Genomic DNA, 20,794 nt, shown 5'->3' with positions numbered 1-20,794 from the left:
GCGGAGTTCGTGGTAAAACGATGCCTCGATCGCAAGAACTACTGTACGCTGCTTCTTGTTGATGCTTCAAAGACGTCTCCTACGACCGTGAGTGACGTCTAGACAAGCCGTCCGAGACGATCCGTGAAGTTTCGTGGATGCTCTCGAAGCTACCGAGCTGTTTGAAGGCATTGAATTCAATTCTCTCTCGCTGGAGCTCTGATGAACAGAAGCGGATCGTTCCTAGGCTACACCCCGATTAGGCTGGGATTCAACTTTTCGCGCTGCACGCTCGACGCCACGTGACGAAATGCTTTTGATGTTGAGCATCGTGTTGGGGTTATTTCATGCTGGAGGGACGCGGTGTTGTCGAGCATGATGATAGAAGTCTCACATGCTGACGGAAAGCTGCAGAAGCGCGTCCCACGCATGTAAGCCCGATGCGGCAGCAGTTGAAGTTGGGTGGTGTTCGAAGTAGTGTCATTCACGTGTCGTGTCGCAATGTCGTTGGATGGGAGTCCTTCCTCGGGCCCCCAGAGCACGGACGCCTGCTCCCTTTCCTTGCTTCTGGACGAACGAACGACTCTCCCGACTTTCCATCGCCGCTCCGGGTGCATGCAACTCGTTCTGTCCGGCGTGTTTGTCCTGCGTATGATGCCTGGTCTTGTTACATACATTTGCTCTTCGATGCAGACTCGTCGTTCCTTTCCCTCTCATTTGTAGCCATTGCTCGGAAAATCACCAAAAAGAAAGCCGAATTGAGCGGAGCGCGTCAGGAGGAAATTCTGGCCGGTGTTCCCTGCAAGACATTCAGGACTGGTGCCAGGACGCGTCGGAGAAGTACAAGAGTCGTGTGTGGGAGACGACGGAGCAGCAGGACACTATATCCATTGGAGCGATAGAGACGGGACGTCTGTCGCTCGCGAACTGTTGGAAACGTGGAAGGTGAGGAGAAGTCACTGGCTGGCCGTTGCTGCTCAGCCGGACGCCGCGAATATTGTTGGTGAATGGACGACGATACTGATGATGCTACACCATAGCCACCGACACCACCACGTCGACCGCCGCGTTTGCTCCAACGTCGCCGCCTGTCGTTGTCAAAGATGCTGCTCTAGCTGATCCGCCCGCCGAACGACGAGGACGTGATCGCGAGCCCTCCCTGCTCTCACCGCCCACACTGAGCCCCGATCTCTCGCGCTTGCCTCCTCCTCGAACGCCAGCCAGCGTGCGGAGCCGAGATAACCAGTCCGACTACCACACAGCACCTTGGGGCTCCCCGTTGGTGTACAACTTCTCATCCTCGCCTGGCTCAAGGTCCGCGCACACTGCATTCTCGCAACTAGACCCTCTCGAGGATAACAGCGAGCTTCAGTCGTCCCCCGCGAGCTTTGGGTTGGAACATCTCATTCCCTCTCGCCTGGCAGATCTCAGCTTGCCAGTAGCTCCTAATACTTCTCCGCTTGGTATTTTCGACGACCAGACACCTCGGTCAAGGACGCAGCGCTGGGTAGATCTGCCACAGCGTCTCGAGCAGTCGGAGCGTGCGCATTGGTGGAGTGACGCGAGCACGTCAGACGCCGAAGGACCGCGTAGAGCATCCGTTGGTGGGAAGGTCAAACGGCCGGGCCACAAACGTCGCGAGGAGAATCGCACGTTGGACCAGCAGAGCTTCTGGGATACCTTGCGAGGTGACAGAGGAGACGACACCATGTCGAGCCTCCTAGCATCACGATGGGCGGAAACGCCAGATGCGAGTGCAGAAAACCCACTCGAGCGAGCGGGAGAGGAGCTGAACAGTGCAGACACGACGGAGCAGTTGCCCAAGGACCTGCTGACGTCGCGATGGGCGGCGACGCCGGAGGAGGAGGAGAAGCAGAAAAGAAAGGAGCTGTCTGAGCAAGAGTCACTTCCGAGGTCTGGAGCGAATACGGCGCCGCAGAAGCAGCAGAAGGAGGAGGTCGATCCCAACTTTGTGCCGAAGAGCGTCATGGCGTCGAGATGGGCGGACACGCCTCCGCCGGAAGATGAGGAGCGCGATCTGGTGAAAGAAGTGGCCGATCAGCAAGCGCGAGACGCCGCAGCAAAGGAAGCCGCGATAGCCAAGCAGGAAGCACTCTTGGCCCAAATCAATGGAAGCAGCGATCCTGAAGGTGCCCCAGAGGCAGGACACGAGAGTCCCACTGCCACTCTCGCCGACTTGCCCGCCTCGCTTGTGCCAGGCCCTCCGAAAGTGAGCGCACCGGCGCCCACGCCTTCTCCTTCGAGGCTCGAACCGCCACGACTGAAGAAGAGGGTCAGCTGGCGTGGGAAGAACATAGTCATCGCGATTCCACGATACGACTACGAGGCCGCTGGCTTTCCGAAGCCAATGAGCAAGGAAGAAATTGCCTCGCGTATCAAGACTTTCGAGGACGCTGGCTACAGCACTTCAGGCTACGATCTCACCGAGGAGTCGAGCATTCGAGATGGACCCGCCCAAGTCAAGGACATTTTCCCGGACGAGCGTGAAGCGCGTGTGCCTCGAACGAAGGATCAGATCAATGTCATGCTGCCGGATCTCGCCAAATGGAAGGCATACATGGACTTCCTCACTGAGCAAAAGTTGGCGGCTTTGGGCGTCTCCCTGGGCTTTGACGAGCCAGCACCTCTGCCACCACTTCCTGTGGCTGGACAGATGCAAGACTTGTCTCGACAATCGTCGGGGCAATACCCACCTCTGCCCTTCTCGCCACCGATCCCAACTGGTTCAGCCTCGAGCATGGGCAGGCCAACTCTGATGCGTGGCCACTCTCATACTATGTCTGTCGCCTCACCTATATCGCCAATGAACGGACCCTTTGGCCACATGCACAGGCACTCAACGTTCACTGGAAGCTCGATCGGTTTCCCAGGTTCACAGCCTCAGTCGCAATTCCCTACGAGCATGTCCCCGGGCATTCCAGGTTTGCAGGCACAGTCTCCAAGCATTCAAGTATTCCAGGCTTTCAATCAGCAACAGCAACCGTTTAACTTGCAACAAGGAATGTTGCCTCGTGGCGGATCGCCAGCTCAGATCGCTGCGTTGCGGCAAGATCTTGGCCGAGGACCAGGATCCCCCTTGAGCCAGCAAATCCTCCCACAATCTCCGCAAGATTACAGCAGAGGATTGGTCGAAGATTATCGGCGCAAGCAACACGCATACTCGCAGTCGATGGCGGCACCCTCGATGCCTAACTCGTTTCTGCCGTACGGGTCGCACGGATCTAGTCTGCGGCCCACCCCGGCCCTTCCGGAGCTCGCAGAGGATGACGAAGAGGAGCAAGATGAAGCCGAAGAGGCTGAAGCGTCCACGTATGTGCCGCCGCACAAGAGGGTTCAAGCCAGTACAGAAATTGTAGTCCCCACACCGAAAGGTCATCGGCACAATATTAGTGAAGGGCTCGAGCGCGACCTTCTCGAAGCTGAAAAGCGAGAGAAGACTGTCAACCGCGATGTCGTCAAACTGGCGGAAGAGTCAGAGAACTCACAGGCTGAATCAAAATCCCCTGATGTGGTAGCCATTGTTGCCCCCAAGGACAAACAGCAACCAGCACCAAAGGTTGAAAGGGATCCGCTTGGCGATCAACCAGTGCAGGAATCTGCGCATAGCCGGAAGAAGAGCGCAACCACGCGTTTCAACGTCGCCGCTCCATCCTTCACGTTCAACCCCAGTGCGGAATTCAAGCCCTCTCAGCCATTCACGTTTGGGGCACCGACTACGATCCCGACTTTCGACACGCAGTCATTCGCGCCGGTATTGGCAGCACCGGCACCAGATGCAGGGCGAATGATCGGACACAACAGGCATCAGTCTTCTGGGTCTTTCAACGCCAATGCCGCAACGTTCAAGCCCACGTCGTCCGATTTCAGCTTCTCAGCCTCAGGTCCTGCATTCGGATCAGACGCTCCGAAACAGCCAATGAATCCGCCATCCACAATCGTTGACGAACTTCCAAAGATTTTCGGAAAAGTTGATATCCCAGACATCGTCAAGCCTGCGCGTAGATCTAAGGCTATTGCAATCGTGAAGCCTCCGACGCCGAAGGCATCGTCCGACTCGGAAGAGCCAGTGGATGATGAAGGACGTATCCAGCAAGGCAATGCAAAGAGAGGTCGCAAGATGCGTGATGACGGAGACCAGGTTCCACAATTTGCGCTGCCCTCCGACGTGCCCGCCTTCCCTGTACCGGCCGAAAGAGTGCTCGGTTCTAATGTTCCCGAGAGACCTATGTCTACATTGGAAGAGGCGGAAGCTGAGGTAGATGCCGAAGATGCCGTTACTGAGATTTCTGAAATCACTGCAGAGACCAGTAAAGGAGAGGTGTTTGAGCAGGAAGAAGCCACAACTGTCGGAGCTGAAGCACAGCCCAAGCATGGCCACAAGCACTCGACATCGCTATCAGCGTTGGCCAAGCCGTTCCAGCCACCAGCAACCGCGCCTGCTGAGACCGGCGAAGTCAATGCAGCTGCAGAAGACCAGCGTTACGACTCTATCAGCGACCTTGAAGAAGGTGAGATCAGGGAAGAAGGCCCAAGAGTGGTTTCACCTATCGCACAGCCTTTGTCGTTCGGCTTGGATACACGTGCCTTCCAGGACAGGCCACAGCGAGCTTCGCAGGAACGCATCGATATCGTAACAGACGCGGGTCCTTCATTCGACGAGATTGATGCCGTCATGCGCCATCTGAATGCCACGGAATCTGAGAGAGAGCCCACACCAATGCGAATGCCAAGTCCAGGTTCTCATCCAATGAAGGGTGTGACATATCTGGCAGACTGGGGCCGTCGGGAAGTGCCCAGTCCCAGCCCACGTCGCCAGGATACGAGCGCTACACCACAGCTTGATCGCACGACAGACCTCAGTGACATGGCTTTCCCCGGTTACCCGCATGTGCGACAACTCAACAAGGCAGAGGAGGTACCTACCAGTGATTGGTCCGACATGCTGTCTCCTCCCGATGCAGAGAAGTTTGACCAGCGAAGCACTTTCTTCGATAATCACATCGACAAACTCATCGGCCGCGCTGTGGAAAGCAGACTTCTTCCACTTGAAGAAAGCTTACGAAGCATTCAGAACACCGTCATCAGGCGTAACAAGTCTTCTGACTTGCAGCTGAAGCGTACACCGTCTACTGTTGAAAGTGATGCGGATGACGAGGACGAGCATTCTGACGAACACAAGACTCGACCAATCTCCCGCGGTCGCGATAAGCGCATTGACCAAATCAAGCTCGCCGTTCTCGAGGCGCTGCGGGAGCAAAGTCCGAAACGCATGCAACAGCAAGCCATGGATATCGCCGACCTGCACACTGTCTTGGCTGATATGAAGGTATCATTTGCGCGTGCTGCTTCTTCCAACCTGGAATTGGACGACATTCGTGCCGTAGTAGAGGAGACTGTTAGGAAACAACCAGAGTCGACCACGCCAGCAGAACAAGAAGGGCCCAAGCGCGATGAATTGCTCGAGCTCGAAGGACGTCTGAACGAGACGTTAGCAAAGTCACTTGAGGAGGCCAATCAAAGACGAGCTATCGAAGAGCGGGAAGCCGAATCGCGACGACAACTGCGGCTGGCCGAAGAGCGCGAATCCCAAGTCCGGACGCAGCTACGCCTTGCCGAGGAAGAGCTGCAGCTTCAGCGTGACGCGGCTAGAGACGAGGAGCAGAAAGTGCGCGTTATGGAGAAGGAGCGGGAAGCATGGATCGAGCGATTGGATGTTGCCGAAGAGGCTCGCCAAAAAGCTCAGGAGCGTATTGAAGACTCTGAGGCCGAGAAAGAAGCTCTTCAAGCAACGCTCGAAGAATACCGCCTTTCGAGCCACAAGTGGCGGCATGATTCTGAAGAAGGCAAGCGAGTCCGGGAGGAGCTACAATCTACCGTCAATATGCTCACCCGTCAAGCTGAGGAGTACCAAGAGTCTACAATGGGCATGAAACGTCGCCTCGAGAAGCTCCACGAGGACATGTCCACTGCAGCTGGGCAACTTGCCAGCGAGAAGGCCGTTTGGAGGTCGAAGGAGGAAGAGTATCGCGCCAAGATTGAGGCTCTCGAACATCAGCAGCTGGTATCTGCTCGCGAACGTGCTCAGCTCGTCGACGAGATGCGCATCGTTCGTGCTTCTGCTGTCGAGAATGCCGAAGCGCGCAACGCCGTCGACCACGCAAGGTCCTCCAACCAAGAGCTGCAGGAGATGATGCACAAGTTGCAAGCCCAACTTACCGAGCAGCAAGGTCTGACCGCTCGTTACGAGCGCCAGTTCTATGATGCTCAGGAATCTGGACGAGCCGAAGTGCATCGTACACGCATGGCTTTCGAGACTGAAGTTGAGGCTGCTAATAACCGAGTCAACCTTGTCCGCGCTCAGCTCGAGACGGAGCTCGGCAGGACGCGCTCGGAACTGGAGAATGCAAGAATGGAGCTTGAAACGATGAAGGAGCGCCAGGAACATCTGCAAGAGCAAGCCGAGACCGACAAGCGAGAGGCGCTTCGAAAAGTCAACCATTCCAACAGCGTAGCCCTTGATGAGGCACGGCACAAGTATGAATCTGGTATTCAGGAGCTCACATCCCAGCATTCGCGTGCTCTGCGACATGCTCTTGAGGATAAAGACCGCGTAGAGTCTGTCTTGAATGAACGACTCAACCTCATGCATGAGAAGCTACAGCACTACCAGGAGAGGTGCGCTCATCTTGAAGAGAGACTTGAAATTGCTAAGACTGCAGCGCAACATGCCGCAAAGACAGCAAGAGCATCGAAGGCCGTAGCGTCTCCGGCATATGCACCACAAGCGTCTTTCGGACCGCCCGAAAAGATATCCCCACAGGCTTTGCGCGAGTCGATCCTAGTCCTTCAAGAGCAACTCCAGGAGCGCGAGACACGAATCGAGCGCCTCGAGGCAGATGCTGAGGACGAGGGGCAGACCAAGAAGCAGAAAGAGGACGAGATTGCCTTCCTCCGCGAGCTTCTTGCTGTGCGCAACGAGGAGCTCAACGAACTGATCACTCTGATTCAAAAGCCAAACTTCGACCGTGCTCGCTGCCGCGATATCGCAATCCGCCTTCGTGCCAACCTTCAGATGGAGCAGGAAGAAAAGGACCGCTTCGCTCGGCCCAGCGGACAAGCACAGAGTGTCACGGGACAAGCATCAGCTCTTCTGAGCAGTCTCGCTACTCCAAAAGTCGCACAGCAGCAGCTGAGCAGTGCCTTCAGCAAATGGAGAGCGAACATGGAAAGCTCGGCGTTGAAGAATGCTCCACGCTACAATGCAGATGGCCGACTGACGCCATCAAAGGGCGCGCCTTCGCAAGCACCATTGCCAAAGGGATACCAGTCGGGCCTCATGACGCCCCCTGCAAGCAACTTCCGCAGCTCGCCCCGCCCCGAGTCGACTGACAAGCTCCCGCCACCACGCCTGAACAGCAGGCAAAGCTCGCACTCGAATCGACCCGTTTCGCGAGGCTCGCATCAAAGTGCGGGCACTGAGCGACCACGAAGTCGTCATTCGTCGGGCACCAGTCAGCGACCTGTGCCATTCAGACAAACGTCGGGCACATCACAAGAGAGTGCTCACGCACCCTTGTTCCATGAACAGAGCTACGACCAAGATGCTGAAGACAGTGCGCCCATTGTCCTTGATGAAGTCGAGGAGAGCTTCGCAGAAGACGACAGTCTCGACGATATCCCTGACAGTGCGGCTCCGCCTGGCTTCAGAAGTCTACAAGATGAGATGGGGGAACCGACCCCTATGAGTGAATTTTCCGAACCACAGGCCGCCTGACCCCGCTCGGGCCGACATAGAAGAGCAATGACAGTTCAAGAAGCTGTGCTGGAGCTGAAGAAGATGGTCAGTCTGGAAAGTCTGACACCGAGCAGCGCAACGGCGTCATTGGCGTCTGTGGATATGCCGCCATGGATGTTCGAGGCGACGGAGGAGACGGAGAGCAGTGCGTAAGAGAAGGGATTTCATTTGTTGAAGATGGTTTTTGATGTGTGAAAAATATGGTTTCCGGTCATTTTCGTTTGGATCTGATGCATTTGCGCAAGATACCCCAGTGCGACCACCAGATTGGAATCTGCTATTTGAGACTGACTGTATTGTTTGGACATTGTTTGAACCGAAACGGTAAATGTAATTGAAAGAGGCACACACACACGTATAGTCGTAGATAACGTCTTCTGATCACTACTCTCACACCGCCTTCACGCCGATAATGTCAGCACTGTGTTAATCGTGACCGGTCAGTCAGGATGGATGAGAGAAGCGGTGGCGCTATGCGCGCGTGCCGGAACGTGTTCGGCTCGCATAGCACCGTGCTTTCACACACGTCACAGACTTCTCGCTCAGATCTTTTGGGACAACACGCGCACTCAGCACTCACTTCATCACTAGCTTCGGAATGGAGTCTACACATTGATATCCGGAGTCCATCAGCGGAGAGACCCGCAATGTCTGATGGCGGTAAGACCAAGAAGACAAGTGTAGGTGAGTATTCGACCTCCGTTTCGCCACATGTTGCTACTCTTGGTGCCTGAGGCTTTCAAGATCCAGAGAATCTACAGCTAACATCTGGTATACAGGCTTTCATTTCTTAGCCGGCCTGGGATCTGGATGCGCCAGTGCTGCATTACTTCAGCCCGCAGATCTTCTGAAGACTCGAGTCCAACAATCAAATGCGGGATCCCTGCGACAGGCTCTACGAAACGTTCTTGATGGACCGAATCCTATCCGTTCACTATGGCGCGGCACAACTCCTTCGGTCATCAGGACGGGCTTCGGTAGCGCATTATACTTTGGATTGCTCAATCAGATGAGAGAATATGTTTCTCGAATGCCTGTAATACCTGTCCCTGGACTACCTACTACTGGCGTTGGAGCAGGTCAGAGCTCGTCAGTCCTGCCAAAGATCGGCAATGTGGCGAATCTTGCGACAGGAGCAGCAGCGAGAGTTGCGGCGGGTTTTATCATGAATCCTGTCACGGTTCTCAAGGTCAGATATGAGAGTACGCACTACTCTTACACGTCGATGGCCAGCGCAGCACGAGATATCATTCGAACAGAAGGAGCGCGGGGGTTCTTCGCGGGCTTTGGCGCCACTGCTGTGCGAGACGCCCCATACGCAGGCTTGTACGTTCTATTATACGAACAATCGAAAGCTCAGCTTGCAAAGCTATCGAAGCTGGTACCTGGCCCGGATGGACAACCTGGAGTGCGCAGTATGGGCAGCAATGCCACAATCAACTTCATGAGTGGCGTAGTAGCGGCAATGGCAGCTACCACATTGACGAACCCTTTCGATGCGATCAAGACTCGTTTGCAAATCGCTCCAGGAAAGTACAGGAATCTTGTACAAGCTGCGCGGACGATGTTGGCCGAGGAAGGTGTTCGAAGCATGTTTTATGGGCTTAGTTTGAGAATCGGAAGGAAAGCTGTCAGCTCGGCTTTGACGTGGACTGTGTATGAGGAGCTGATACGGAGAGCCGAGCGGGTCGTGGAAGATAGAGTCAAGATCGGTGCGTGAAGTGGGCATACAGGAAAGCCCTAATTCCATTGACGAGCTCAACTGCATTGTGGAACAGCGTGCGCTGAAGGAATAGCATAGAGCGATCTCTACTCAATTCATCTCAACGACTGTGCCTCAGCAATTTCCTAGCTCTAGCTGTCCGACCTGTCCAGAACACCACGTTCCCAAATACTTGAGCTAGAAGCCAGTCTTCCTTTCGTGAAATCTCAGAACGGCGCACTATGGTACACAGCCGAGAAAAGGATGCTATCACTTTATTTCCAATATCACCGAACGGAATCTCAACTTCGCCGAGGTGTCGCAAGTCGCAATGTCAGCCTCATGCTTGCAAACCACTCGGCGATCTGCTCCCCAGCCTATCACAACGCTCAAAACTGTACGCTAAACCTGTTCCAGCCGCTCCTTTTGTCTCATCTCCCCTGTCATCTCTATGGTGACGGTGGTCAGCTCGAGAGTTGTGCACCGTCGGCAGCGTCACATATATACGCTGTGATTCGAAGTGATGTTTTCTTTTGCCTCACTCTCATCACAACTTGCGACATCATTTTTCAAGAGTTGACAAAGCCTTCGAATTTGTTGCAATTCTTTCCGAACATTTTCGACCAAGTGACAACTTCTCCGAAGCAACAATGAGCGAAACGCGGAACATCGTCGTTCTCGGCGTTGCCTGGGCAGGATTAGGAACTGCACACCACATCTGCAAACACCTTCTACCAAAATTGAAAAGCTCTGGAAGTGGCAAATATGTTCTCCATCTCGTTGATCCTTCAACACATTTCTGGTGGCACATCGCTGCTCCAAGGCAAATCTGCAGCGTCGAAGAACTGAGCCTCGAGAAAAGCTTTGTGCCAATCAAGGACGGATTCAAGCAATATACCAACCTTCAGGATTCGCTTGTCTTCCACCAGGCTTCTGCTTCTGCATTAGATACACAGAGTCGTAAGGTGACTTTGACAAAGCCGGATGGAACTACCGAAAGTCTTGAATACTGGGCTCTCATCATTTCGACTGGCGTGAGGACACCAACGCCTCTTACTGGCTTCCAGGGTGATCACACTGTTTCGCAGAATGCCCTCCGCGAAATGAACGCAAAGCTCAAGTCGGCGGAAGTCGTCGTCGTTTCTGGTGGAGGACCAGTCGGCGTAGAGACGGCAGGCGAACTCGGTGCGCATTTCCATGGCAAAGCGAAGATTGTCCTCGTCACAGCCGGGAAGAAGCTGTTGCCAGTGTTCAACGAAAGCCGCGCGAAGAAGGCCGAGGCACTCCTGAAGAAGGTCGGCGTGGAGGTGCGCTATGACACAAAGGTCACCGGGCAGAATGATCTCGGAAACGGAAAGACAGAAGTGCTACTCAGCAGTGGCGAACCCCTTCAGGCTGACGTGTACATTCCGGCCTTTGGCGTCCAACCTAACACCGAATGGCTTCCCAACGACCTCAAAGACAACAAAGGATTCGTGAGCACGAACGAGAAGACTCTGCGGGTCGACAAGGCTGGTGCAAGAGTCTATGCCGCAGGTGATGTCTCAGGCGTGGACAGCGGCGGAGTGATGAACATGTGGGTTGTTGACTGAAAGTCATCTTCGAAGCAGTCTTATTGACCCGATAAACAGGTACAGTTCTCTTCCCGTGCTCCATGCCAACATCGACCACGACCTACTCTCCGAGGCCAAAGCAGGCAACGTTGCGGAGAAGACGTACAACTTTGTGCCAAAGGAGACGCAATTTGTCCCTGTGAGTCAAGCCTCTCACTTCCATGTTGGCATCTGCTAATACCTATCCAGGTCGGTCCAAAGACTGGCGTTGCCGCGTTCAACGGGTGGTCGGTCCCTGGTTTTGTCGTAAGCTTTGCGAAGGGACGAGACTACATGGTCAGCATGATGGACGGTTTCACGGAAGGGAAGAAGTGGTAATTTTCTGTTCTTTCAGCGGGGATAGGTCGTGTTTTTGATACCCAGACTGCTTTCAAGCCAAATAGAATCTGTGTTAATGACTTGCTCGGAGCAACACTGCGATACATGTTGTCCAAGTTCATCTTGAGTCTCCGTCAGCGATCAATGTGTTGCACAGCTCAGAAGCGTATTTACTCTGGTCGTTACCAGAGAGTGCGGAAGTATGAGAGTGGGTTTCCACTGACTGGAATAATTAACGCAGGTCAGTGGGCCCTCTCATCTGAACAATAGTGTCGCCCTTCGAGTCGATCCATTTCAAGCCAAGTTTCCTGACACTGCCCTCACTGGCTGTGTAAAGCAGGAGATAAACATGCTCCACCAGTTCTCCCCAACAATATACACGAACGTGTTCAAATTTGTTGCTTGAGTCGGCTTGCAAGACTGACTCCCCGAATCTGTTCCGTGAAGTCAGACGTACATCTGCTATTCTTGTACACCAAATATCGTGCCCCGCTGTGCCGTTGGAAATCCAGACCTCCAAGCGGCGCCAGAATGCCAGCTTTTGGGCAGCCCGCCACGAAGAACAATCGACAGACCAGTGGCCTCTTTCGTGCATAGATATCTGGCGAGCAACCATGATAGGTGAGTACTTCGCCAGGAATGTGGCACGTAGAACATTGAGCTCTTCCGTAGCATGTGTAATAAAACGATCATTAGACGTCGCTGGCTTCGGTGGATGAATTTCTGGAGAAAGGGAGCGAAGCTCGGCTTCGGCTGGGTCTAGGGCAGTCTGTTGTTGAGCGATGTGTCCATGGCTTTTCGATTGTGTTGACGCGGGCCGAGTATCCTTGAGATCGAGAGTTTGACCAGCTGTAAGATCCACCCGAGAGTGAGAAGCTTCACCAGTGATAGTTCGCCGAAGGCCATCTTTAGCGGGCGACCTGTTGCTCAATGCGGCATGTTGCGGAGATCGAAGCACATACGATTGAGGATAACAGCTCTTCTCAAGCGAGTTGCTTATCGGTCCTGGGTCGCTGACGGAACGATTGACAAGCTGAGGTCGATCCTGCTTACTGCCATCCTTGCTGTTGGATGCGAGATCGCTCAAGGAATACGAGGTGGGCAGTTCAGATGTCGTAGCGTCGCTAGTAATGGTTCCATCACCATCACGTTCATTCTCAGCGCGCCGCTTTTCCCCTGCGGCGTCATGAGTCGCGCCAGCGAAGAGAGGGTATAATACTCTTTCCACTGGCTGACTGCCACTATCGAGCTGAGCTCGATCGTGAGCTGGGGATAAGCGCCGCGGGCACTTGGCTGGGTGAGTGACTATGGGAGTTCTCGTATAGGATGACTCGACGACAGGCTCACTTCCCGCGCGGCGCCTTGGACTGATCATCGTGAAGGCATTGCCGTTATATTGGCTGGCGGGGGAAGTCTCTGATATTCTTTCGACAGGTCGCCGAGGCGTAAGCGCACTCGTGGCATCTCTCTCGTGAGGGGACCAGCCGCTATTTCGAGGTGTCAAATGCTTCGATGTTGATGCCGTGGTGACGGTGAAAAGTTGGCTTTCCAATGCAGTGCAAGCGAGCTGAGTATTGTCGATGTACTCAGATGAGTCCTGAGGCTGGGCAACTTCTGATCTATGGTCTTCGTTCTCGACGGGTTTGCGCTTTACGCTCCGCTTCTCATGTTGGCCATGTGCCCTAACAGCATTCTCCAACGCCACTTCGGACTGGTGGACCGATCTCGTAGATGATGGCGCAAGCTCGACGTTGCGAATAGCCAAAGATCTCGCTTTCGCAGATCGAAATTTCCCAAGTCCCAAGTACGCATCTACTTGCTGGATATGCCGTTCGTCATCCTTCCTTGAACTCGATGCGCCTGCGTGAACGAGCAGTGTTGTGCGACGTTCCATGCCTATTCTGCCGACTCATCTCCATGACAGGCTTTGGCAGATGTTCGCCGCGCTGGTGGGATATGTGGAATGATCAAAGGCCGGCGGTGCTTGAGAGGCGACGCAGGACAAGAGTAGAAGTTGTGAAGGCAAGTTACAAAGATGGCAGTCGTGACGGGGCGCGTCCCGTCGCGCGTTCACGTGATAGTCTGCCAAGACTTCACCATCAACCGTGGATGAAGCTGACCTTTGGTATCGCCGGACGGTACGTACATTCGAACTTCAGGAAGGTCTTTGCAGCACGATCGCGCCTCTGAGTTCGGCTCAGGAAGTGAGACTCTTCTCAGTCCGTGGAGAAAGTTTGCATTCACCGATGACGACTACGGAAGGCAGTCGCGACTCAGACACATATCTGATGCACAATTTCGTTTGTGGTCAGCCCGTATTCACACAAGACTATTTCTTCGAGTGAGACAAGCATCTACAATTCTTCCGACTCCTTGTGCTTCATGGCGGCCTTCTCATTGTGGGGATCGTGGGTGTCAGCAACGCTCCCATGGCGGAGCACTTCTTCCAACCCAATCTCACGATGGATCTCCATCATCCTTTCAGTATCGGCCTGTGCGACACCCTTCGAGCCAAAGATGACGTCCATCTCCTCGAGAGACAGGCCTTTCGTTTCTGGAAAGAATTTCCAGATGAAAGCCGCGCCCATAAATGTCAGTCCACCATACAAGATATATGTTCCATAGGTTATTCCTGTCAGCATATCCGGAGTAATTTGACCGATGATGAAGTTGTTCATCCAGTTGCTGCTCGCACCGAGCGCGATGCCGTATGGTCGTTGACTGAGTGGCCAGATCTCTGCTATGACAATCCAGGCGCACGGACCCCTTAAAAACGGCTGTCAGCCACCACCACGCAACCAAAACAGCGACACTCTCCGCGCCACGGAGACACGCTGGGCCACGAGGCCTAGACTTCAATTCTGACTTACCAGGAATATCCGAAGAAAACGACAAAAAGCCATACCATGCTGACTGCTGCCCAGCCTGCTGCTTTGTGAGACGGCCACGAGTCCTGGTTCTTAGCCGTAATCACAGCAATTATGATGTGGCACGTCGCCATTCCGATCGCTCCAGAAATTAGTATGGGCTTTCTTCCGACTTTATCAACATAGGCGACTGCAGGGAAGGTGGCAAGCCACATTGCGATGCCCACTACGCCGGTGGCGAGGAGCGATGTACTATTAGACGACAATCCTAAGCCTTGGAAGATTTGCGGTGCGTAATAGAGGATCGCGTTAATTCCTGTCCATTGTTGGAAGAACATGGTGACAGTGGCAAGAATAACGCGGCGGAACATCGGCATGGTTTTGAACAGAGACCCAATGGCAACAAACTGGAGCTTGACAGTGGACCATGCGGAGCCATCAGCCAAGTGAGGAAAGGCTTCAGCAGTCGTCCTTTTCTCGAAAAGTGACTGAGCTTTAATCTCCAGAAACTCAAGCTCGATAAGCTCGTGGTCCTGAGAAAGGCCTCGGAGGCTGGCCAAATTCCTTCGGGCTTCGGCCTCTCGATCATGGTGGACGAGCCAACGGGGACTGAAGGGCATAAAAAGCATACCGCCACCAAGAAGTACAGCGGGCGCCAGTTGTAACGCGAGTGGGACCACTAATCATGAAAGAGTTAGTATGTATTTCCGGGACGGTTGTGCAATTTCTAGTCAGGTTGACGCTCATGGCTGCACCGTCTGACCAGAAAGGGCAGAGAGAGGCGATGCTGTTAAGCGGCTGCACTTACACCATGCTGCGTCCTGTTGGCCCGAGCCGGTGCCTCCAATGTGGTTCGTGCCATAATCGATCCACTGCGCTTTCGTCAGCAGGTTGGCCTTGTTTCTTCATCTGTCTGATACTTACGAAGCTGATCATGATGCCAGTGGTAATAGCAAGCTGCTGAAGGCCAACCAGAGCCCCTCTCACCTCAGGTGGAGCGACCTCAGCGTTATACATTGGAACAATCATACTCAGGCTACCGACGCCCATACCAGTGACGAAACGACCACCAAGAATAGCGCTGGCGCCCACTCCGGTCACAGCTGTGCATTGGACAACAACCCCGATAATAAAAATCGCGGTGTTCACCAGGATGGCGTATTTTCTCGATATGATCTCGGCCAGAAATCCAGAGTACAGTGTTCCAACCCAAGCTCCAAGTTCGAGAATGGCAGTCAACCAGCCCTTCTTGGTTTGATTGCGCACCCATACGCCTGAATTGATCGATGAACGGTGAGCGAAATGTCTCAGTCAAGTCTTGAGATGTGAGGCTGCCCTCCAATTGACTTACCCATGTGCGCATCGAAGCTATACATTGTAAGCACACCAGAGAAGACACCTTGATTGTAACCTGGACATAATCAGTGGCACTGGACGCAAGCCATGCTTGCAATGTGTATACCATAGAGCAGTCCTCCCAAGCATGCAAAGCAAGCAATACCAAAGACCTTGGCATTCTTGACCAGGGCGGCTGGACCAGAAGAGCCTTGCAACGCCTGGCGACGCTGGAGAGCCGCCTGGTCGAAATTAGAAGCACCTCCTACTGGTGCCATGATCAAGGAATAGAGGTAAAGATGGATGGACTAAGGCTTGAACAAGGGGAGCTCTGGCCTGCAATATGTAGCAATGGCTCTGGTGAAGCCTGCTACAACATGCATGAGCCATTTCGCCAACAGAAGCATTGCGTCTCGGCTAAAGACAGGTGCGCAGATGTAACATGGGCGTGCATAGGCTTTAGCTGGGGGACGTCAGCCAATCGAGCCTTGGTCTCCTCAGCCCATCCATCCTCACTGCGAGAGGAATTTGAGCATGACTTTGCTCTTTGTATCTCTTCTTATTGTAAGAAATCCAAAGCATTGTGTTTACAGAAAAGAAAACAGGCAGATAATCAAGGTCGCAAGACATACGCAAGTGTCGAAGTCTCCGTTGCCATGTCGCTGTCCAGAACTATTCTGTGCGGTGGTGCGCGTGGCTTTCAGTGGCACGAGTGGCAGCAGGTGATGCGTCCAGAGCTCCAAACTCTTCGGCTGAATGCTAGTGGGCAGGGGTTCTCCAGACTCACACGTGTATGCAGGATGGAGATGCCGCTAGTGCCGTGATGCTTGTACGAGACGTCGCAGGCGGTCGTCGCTTTTAGCCTGAATCAAATTTGAGACTGGTAATAGAATCCTTGTAGCGTGGATAGGAGACTGGAAGACTTGTTGCAACTTCAATGACTATAACCGGAGCTAGTATTACCGATAGCTTGGTGGTGTCTAGCATCGCGAGAGTATCAGCAAACGCATTCATCGCGCTGAGTGCGGTCGCATGTCTGCTCTCGGAACTCCTTGGTCAACCGGTCATGCCAGCTACACAGGCGCTTGCACAGCTTGACGCTCAGCATCGTCCAGCGAAGAAGAACTCTCGATTCACTGTGCGACCACAGGCCTAGCAGGATGCCTGCCAGGCTTGGTGAACGTCTCGAGCATTACGCTTCTGTTGCACATTTTGCCGCATCGAGACCAGGTACAAGTGCCGACAACCGCCCTTTTTACACGCCGTACGCCACGCTCGAACGCAAAGAGGAACACAATTTTCGTCATCATCTCAGGCTGATGGGGAATCATGCCTCGACCCTCAACCGCTTGTCCGCGGCAAGCGGCACGCCGCCATTTTCGTCGTCACTCATATCCACATCGCTGGAGTCGTCTGGCACATCTCTGCTTCGCTTCAATCCCTTCATCTTCCTGGTTTGCAATTGACTCAAGTCTTGTCGGCCGGTATGGATGCGACCAATCTTGTCTCCAATCATATCTGTCTCAATGTTCTTCTTTGGTTTGGCCTGGTTGTAATAGTCAGTATCGTCTGCAAACATTGTATCATCATGTTGATGCGAGCATACCTCTGTGGTCTTTGGCTTCCTCATGGCTTCCTTCAGCATCTCAGGATCCGCATCTTGTTTCCTTCCAACTCTGAAATCGATTCTGGGCCCCATCTCTTCCACTGCAATCTTTGGCAAATTAGAGCTCTGCCCTTTCCGAGAACTCAAAAGGTAACACCTCATGTGTATTTGTGGCTTTACGCCCTCCTGCTCTTCCTCGTCCACTGTAAAGTGAATCATGTACTTCAATCCTTCCACGTCCACCTTGTCCGTGTCTGGGCCTTTGAAGAGATCCAAAAGTAGCGACTTGGCCATGGTATACTCGTTTTGAATAGGCGATTCGAACGCACTCCCGGAGAACGAGAGCAGTGGCTTCAGACCCACAGTTGCTTTGGCATTCTTGAATTGCGACAAACTCCTGAATGTCTCCGGGTCTATGAGCAATTCCAACATGTCCAGCACTTTGTATCCAAATGTTCTGATCAGTGTCAGGCAGTGTGGTCTTTTCTTGCTATGTGACCCGTAAACCATCAAACTGGTGTCATTCTTGTCTGCCCAAAACTCGAAACTCGTGGCATCTTCAAACGGATGCTTGTCATTCTTCTTGTTGAACTTGACAGTAAGTGGCTCTTTCAGGCGATTGAGGTCTTTAAGCACGAGTTGAGTGATCTCTGAGCAGGACGAGTAGCGTAGGAAGAGCGTTGTCTTGGGATTCTCGACAACCTGCGGCGCCTTGTTGTCGAGATAGCGCTTCGTCTTGGCGCTTTTCGGCTTCACTTCGCGGATGGGTAGCGACATGATGGCAGAAGCGTGATGCGATATCTGTTGCGAGTGATCGTGTGCTTCGTCGCGTCTGGGTCTTCAGAGCTCCTTCGCTGTTGGAACTTTTTCGCTTCGGCTGCGCGAGCCGATATCTGATTGTCGGGATCTTTGCCGCTAGCGCGAACCTTGAGCTTTGTCAGAAGCAGGCACGTCACGGCAGAATTTCCACACCATCACTCATCGAACCCCGCCACGAGCCGCTATCGCGCCATCCGCAACGACGAAACCAGCGACTTCCACCACCATCTCGCACGTCGCATACCATCGCCACGACACAACGTCACGTCACCACAATCACGATCACGAAGCGAATTGCCACAATGGCCGCTGGTTCTCAGGTGCACGGCGTGGACACAGAGCAAGCCTTCAACAATGCCATCGCAGAGCTGCCAGGAACCGCTCTGGCAGTGATATATTTCCATGCGCCATGGGCTGAGCCATGCAAGCAAATGTCCACCATACTTACTACTCTCGCATCGACCTACGAACCAACAACACCTCCCCGGATAGCTTTCTTGAGTCTGGACGCTGAAGAATTGTCGGACATCAGCGAACGCTACGACGTGACGCAAGTACCACTCGTGGTGCTGCAGAAAGACGGCAAAGTTTTGGAGCAAATCACCGGCACAGATGCAAACAAGGTCAGGACAGCAGTCGAGAGGCATAGCGGAGGTGACGGCAAGGGCGCTGGTGGACTGCCTCCCAAGCAGAACGTGACGAGACAGGAGCAGGATCGCGATACAGCAATGGGAGGAACCAGTGCTTCAAATGGCGATCTATCGCAATACAAGCCTGGCGCAAATGAACAGCAGACCGCGCCGCAGAGTACAGAAGGCCATGTGAACGGCGAACAGAGCAAGGAGGATCTGAACAAGCGGCTAGGTGAGCTGGTCAAGGCCGCGCCAGTCATGCTTTTCATGAAGGGCACTCCATCAGCTCCACAGTGTGGATTCTCAAGGCAGACCGTCAGCATTCTTAGGGAGAAGGGCGTACGATACGGCTTTTTCAACATTCTGGCTGACGACGAAGTGAGACAAGGCCTCAAGGAATTCAGTGACTGGCCCACTTTCCCACAGGTCTACATGGATGGTGAACTAGTTGGGGGTCTTGACATTGTAAGTTGGGTGCCTTCAATACGGCAAGTTGGACTGAGCTAACATGCCATTTAGCTTAAAGAAGAATTCGAGAGCAACCCGAAGTTCATGCAAGAATATGCTGTCAAGAAGGGCGGTCCTGGCGTAACTGCATGAACATCAGATTGAGACTTTCACTCTTGTCGATATCGATATAAACGACAGTCATTTGGCCGCTGTTACTTCCCGTGGTGCGATGCTCTACATTTTCCGTCTCGCATCTTCGCAAATTTGGCCGGACGATCCGCCGCGTGTGTAGACGTAGCACTCCATCGAGTGCAAACTTCTCACAGGGCATTTCACAACATGTGGCTGTCGACCACGAGCCTGGAGAGAACGTCAGCATGCCGCAGAATGGATGGCTAGGAAAGACTATGCACGTGGAGTGAGAACTTTCTGCTCGGCGTCAAGTTGTCATACATAGGAGGTCGTCGGGGTGTGCTGCAGATCGTCCTAGTCGCAGATGTGGGATTTTCCGGCAATATGATCTGACGATAGCAACGCTCATACACAATTCATCACTTCCTTCGGGATTACCACCCATTTGTGCGCAGTCGTAATGCGGCTTCGACATGCCCATGCGATGAGCGTGTAGAACCTCAGCTGATGCCAAAAAGTCGTGAAGGTAAGCATGGAAAGCGTTTGTGCATTCGTGGCCTCGCCTGCGCTGAATGTGCCGATAGTATGATCGAGCACATCAACGGCCTTTCTCAAAGTTCTAATTTCTTCGTCTGCTTCATACTCTCCTCCGTAATGTACATCCTACTCCGTCTTCGGTACGTAATTCTGTTGCTCGAACAGATAACCCTTGATCTTCGAGTGTTTGAGTTGCTGCAGGTATCGTTCTGTCGCATGAGTCAGTAACTGTTCGCTCCGAATCTTGCCTTCTCCATCTGCGCTGTGCTCACCTCTCAAATGCCCGCACTTCTCCAAATGGTTGACACCTTCCCTATAGTAGCACTTGCCCATTTCTTCCCGGATCAACCGCGCCATCATGCTCTGAACCCATTGCTCTCTGATAATCGCGTCTTGTGCGGCCTTGAGCGCCTTGTTGTCATCGTAATCTACGCCATCGAAGGTCGGCGCAACCTTTGGCTTCGCGGCTTTGAACGATTCGGATTCTGGAGTTGGCATTGTCTTGGTGGTGGTAGAGGCCGCGCGCGGCCAACGTGTTCGCTGTTGGTACTCTATCGGATCTCTCGGGTACCAGTGGCTTTCTTGACGTGGTTGCTGGTGTCAATGGCGCGCAGGGGAGAGTGCTGTCTGCGTACCTCACGACGAAGGTGAGGTAGCGAAGCACAGGCCTACGGACCAATCCGCTGCTTTGCTGACTGTGCAGCATCCTTGCCCTGGCTCACTCAGGCACGTCCGCCATCTTCACGCTCTTTCTCTTGCTCTTCCTCCAACTGAATCTCGACAACGAATGCGTCGTACGCGCCTTGAGACTTCTAGGCGTTTTGGGCGTCTTAGGAGTCTCCGGAGGCTCCATCTTCTCTTCAGCGTTCTGCGTCCAGTAATCTTTCCCGCCGCTTGGCATCGAGTACGACACCTTCCATTGCCATTCGTCGAACTTGACACGCTGCTTCTCTTCGACCTCCTTGAGTAGCTTATCACGGGTCGCGGT

General features: G+C 53.6%; 8 protein-coding genes across 9 annotated transcripts; 4 read left to right on the top strand and 4 right to left on the bottom strand.

The window, feature by feature from the left end:
* Positions 1 to 1,687: 1,687 nt before the first annotated feature.
* Positions 1,688 to 7,774, top strand: CKM354_000406700 (uncharacterized protein; the record flags this gene model as incomplete). 2 transcript variants are annotated; one of them, XM_044799292.1, is made up of 2 exons in its annotated part: positions 1,688 to 2,209; positions 2,298 to 2,351. In XM_044799292.1, the coding sequence occupies 2 exons, from the start codon at positions 1,688 to 1,690 to the stop codon at positions 2,349 to 2,351; spliced, it is 576 nt and encodes a 191-aa protein (XP_044655227.1). The 2 variants fall into 2 exon arrangements, with proteins under 2 accessions (XP_044655227.1, XP_044655226.1); XM_044799291.1 differs by having other exon boundaries at positions 1,688 to 7,774.
* A 668-nt stretch (positions 7,775 to 8,442) lies between these two features.
* Positions 8,443 to 9,515, top strand: CKM354_000406600 (uncharacterized protein; the record flags this gene model as incomplete). Its single annotated transcript, XM_044799290.1, has 2 exons — positions 8,443 to 8,479; positions 8,575 to 9,515. The coding sequence occupies 2 exons, from the start codon at positions 8,443 to 8,445 to the stop codon at positions 9,513 to 9,515; spliced, it is 978 nt and encodes a 325-aa protein (XP_044655225.1).
* Positions 9,516 to 10,147: 632 nt separating this feature from the next.
* CKM354_000406500 (uncharacterized protein) lies at positions 10,148 to 11,428 on the top strand (the record flags this gene model as incomplete). The annotated part of the gene is made up of 3 exons (XM_044799289.1): positions 10,148 to 11,073; positions 11,129 to 11,249; positions 11,300 to 11,428. The coding sequence occupies 3 exons, from the start codon at positions 10,148 to 10,150 to the stop codon at positions 11,426 to 11,428; spliced, it is 1,176 nt and encodes a 391-aa protein (XP_044655224.1).
* A 232-nt stretch (positions 11,429 to 11,660) lies between these two features.
* Positions 11,661 to 13,322, bottom strand: CKM354_000406400 (uncharacterized protein; the record flags this gene model as incomplete). The annotated part of the gene is made up of 1 exon (XM_044799288.1): positions 11,661 to 13,322. The coding sequence occupies one exon, from the start codon at positions 13,320 to 13,322 to the stop codon at positions 11,661 to 11,663; it is 1,662 nt and encodes a 553-aa protein (XP_044655223.1).
* A 460-nt stretch (positions 13,323 to 13,782) lies between these two features.
* On the bottom strand, positions 13,783 to 15,908 carry CKM354_000406300 (uncharacterized protein; the record flags this gene model as incomplete). Its single annotated transcript, XM_044799287.1, has 6 exons — positions 13,783 to 14,194; positions 14,299 to 14,974; positions 15,104 to 15,167; positions 15,220 to 15,569; positions 15,647 to 15,706; positions 15,758 to 15,908. The coding sequence occupies 6 exons, from the start codon at positions 15,906 to 15,908 to the stop codon at positions 13,783 to 13,785; spliced, it is 1,713 nt and encodes a 570-aa protein (XP_044655222.1).
* A 1,049-nt stretch (positions 15,909 to 16,957) lies between these two features.
* On the bottom strand, positions 16,958 to 18,013 carry CKM354_000406200 (rRNA-binding ribosome biosynthesis protein RPF2; the record flags this gene model as incomplete). The annotated part of the gene is made up of 2 exons (XM_044799286.1): positions 16,958 to 17,176; positions 17,237 to 18,013. 2 exons carry the CDS (start codon positions 18,011 to 18,013, stop codon positions 16,958 to 16,960), a joined length of 996 nt encoding a protein of 331 aa, XP_044655221.1.
* A 344-nt stretch (positions 18,014 to 18,357) lies between these two features.
* On the top strand, positions 18,358 to 19,287 carry CKM354_000406100 (uncharacterized protein; the record flags this gene model as incomplete). The annotated part of the gene is made up of 2 exons (XM_044799285.1): positions 18,358 to 19,152; positions 19,207 to 19,287. The coding sequence occupies 2 exons, from the start codon at positions 18,358 to 18,360 to the stop codon at positions 19,285 to 19,287; spliced, it is 876 nt and encodes a 291-aa protein (XP_044655220.1).
* A 645-nt stretch (positions 19,288 to 19,932) lies between these two features.
* On the bottom strand, positions 19,933 to 20,304 carry CKM354_000406000 (uncharacterized protein; the record flags this gene model as incomplete). The annotated part of the gene is made up of 2 exons (XM_044799284.1): positions 19,933 to 20,015; positions 20,079 to 20,304. The coding sequence occupies 2 exons, from the start codon at positions 20,302 to 20,304 to the stop codon at positions 19,933 to 19,935; spliced, it is 309 nt and encodes a 102-aa protein (XP_044655219.1).
* Between the last annotated feature and the right edge of the window lie 490 nt (positions 20,305 to 20,794).

This window comes from Cercospora kikuchii (assembly GCF_019650295.1).
Source record: "Cercospora kikuchii DNA, contig_00002, whole genome shotgun sequence".
NCBI lineage: Eukaryota > Fungi > Ascomycota > Dothideomycetes > Mycosphaerellales > Mycosphaerellaceae > Cercospora > Cercospora kikuchii.
This window is presented reverse-complemented; position numbering and strand designations above follow the sequence as displayed.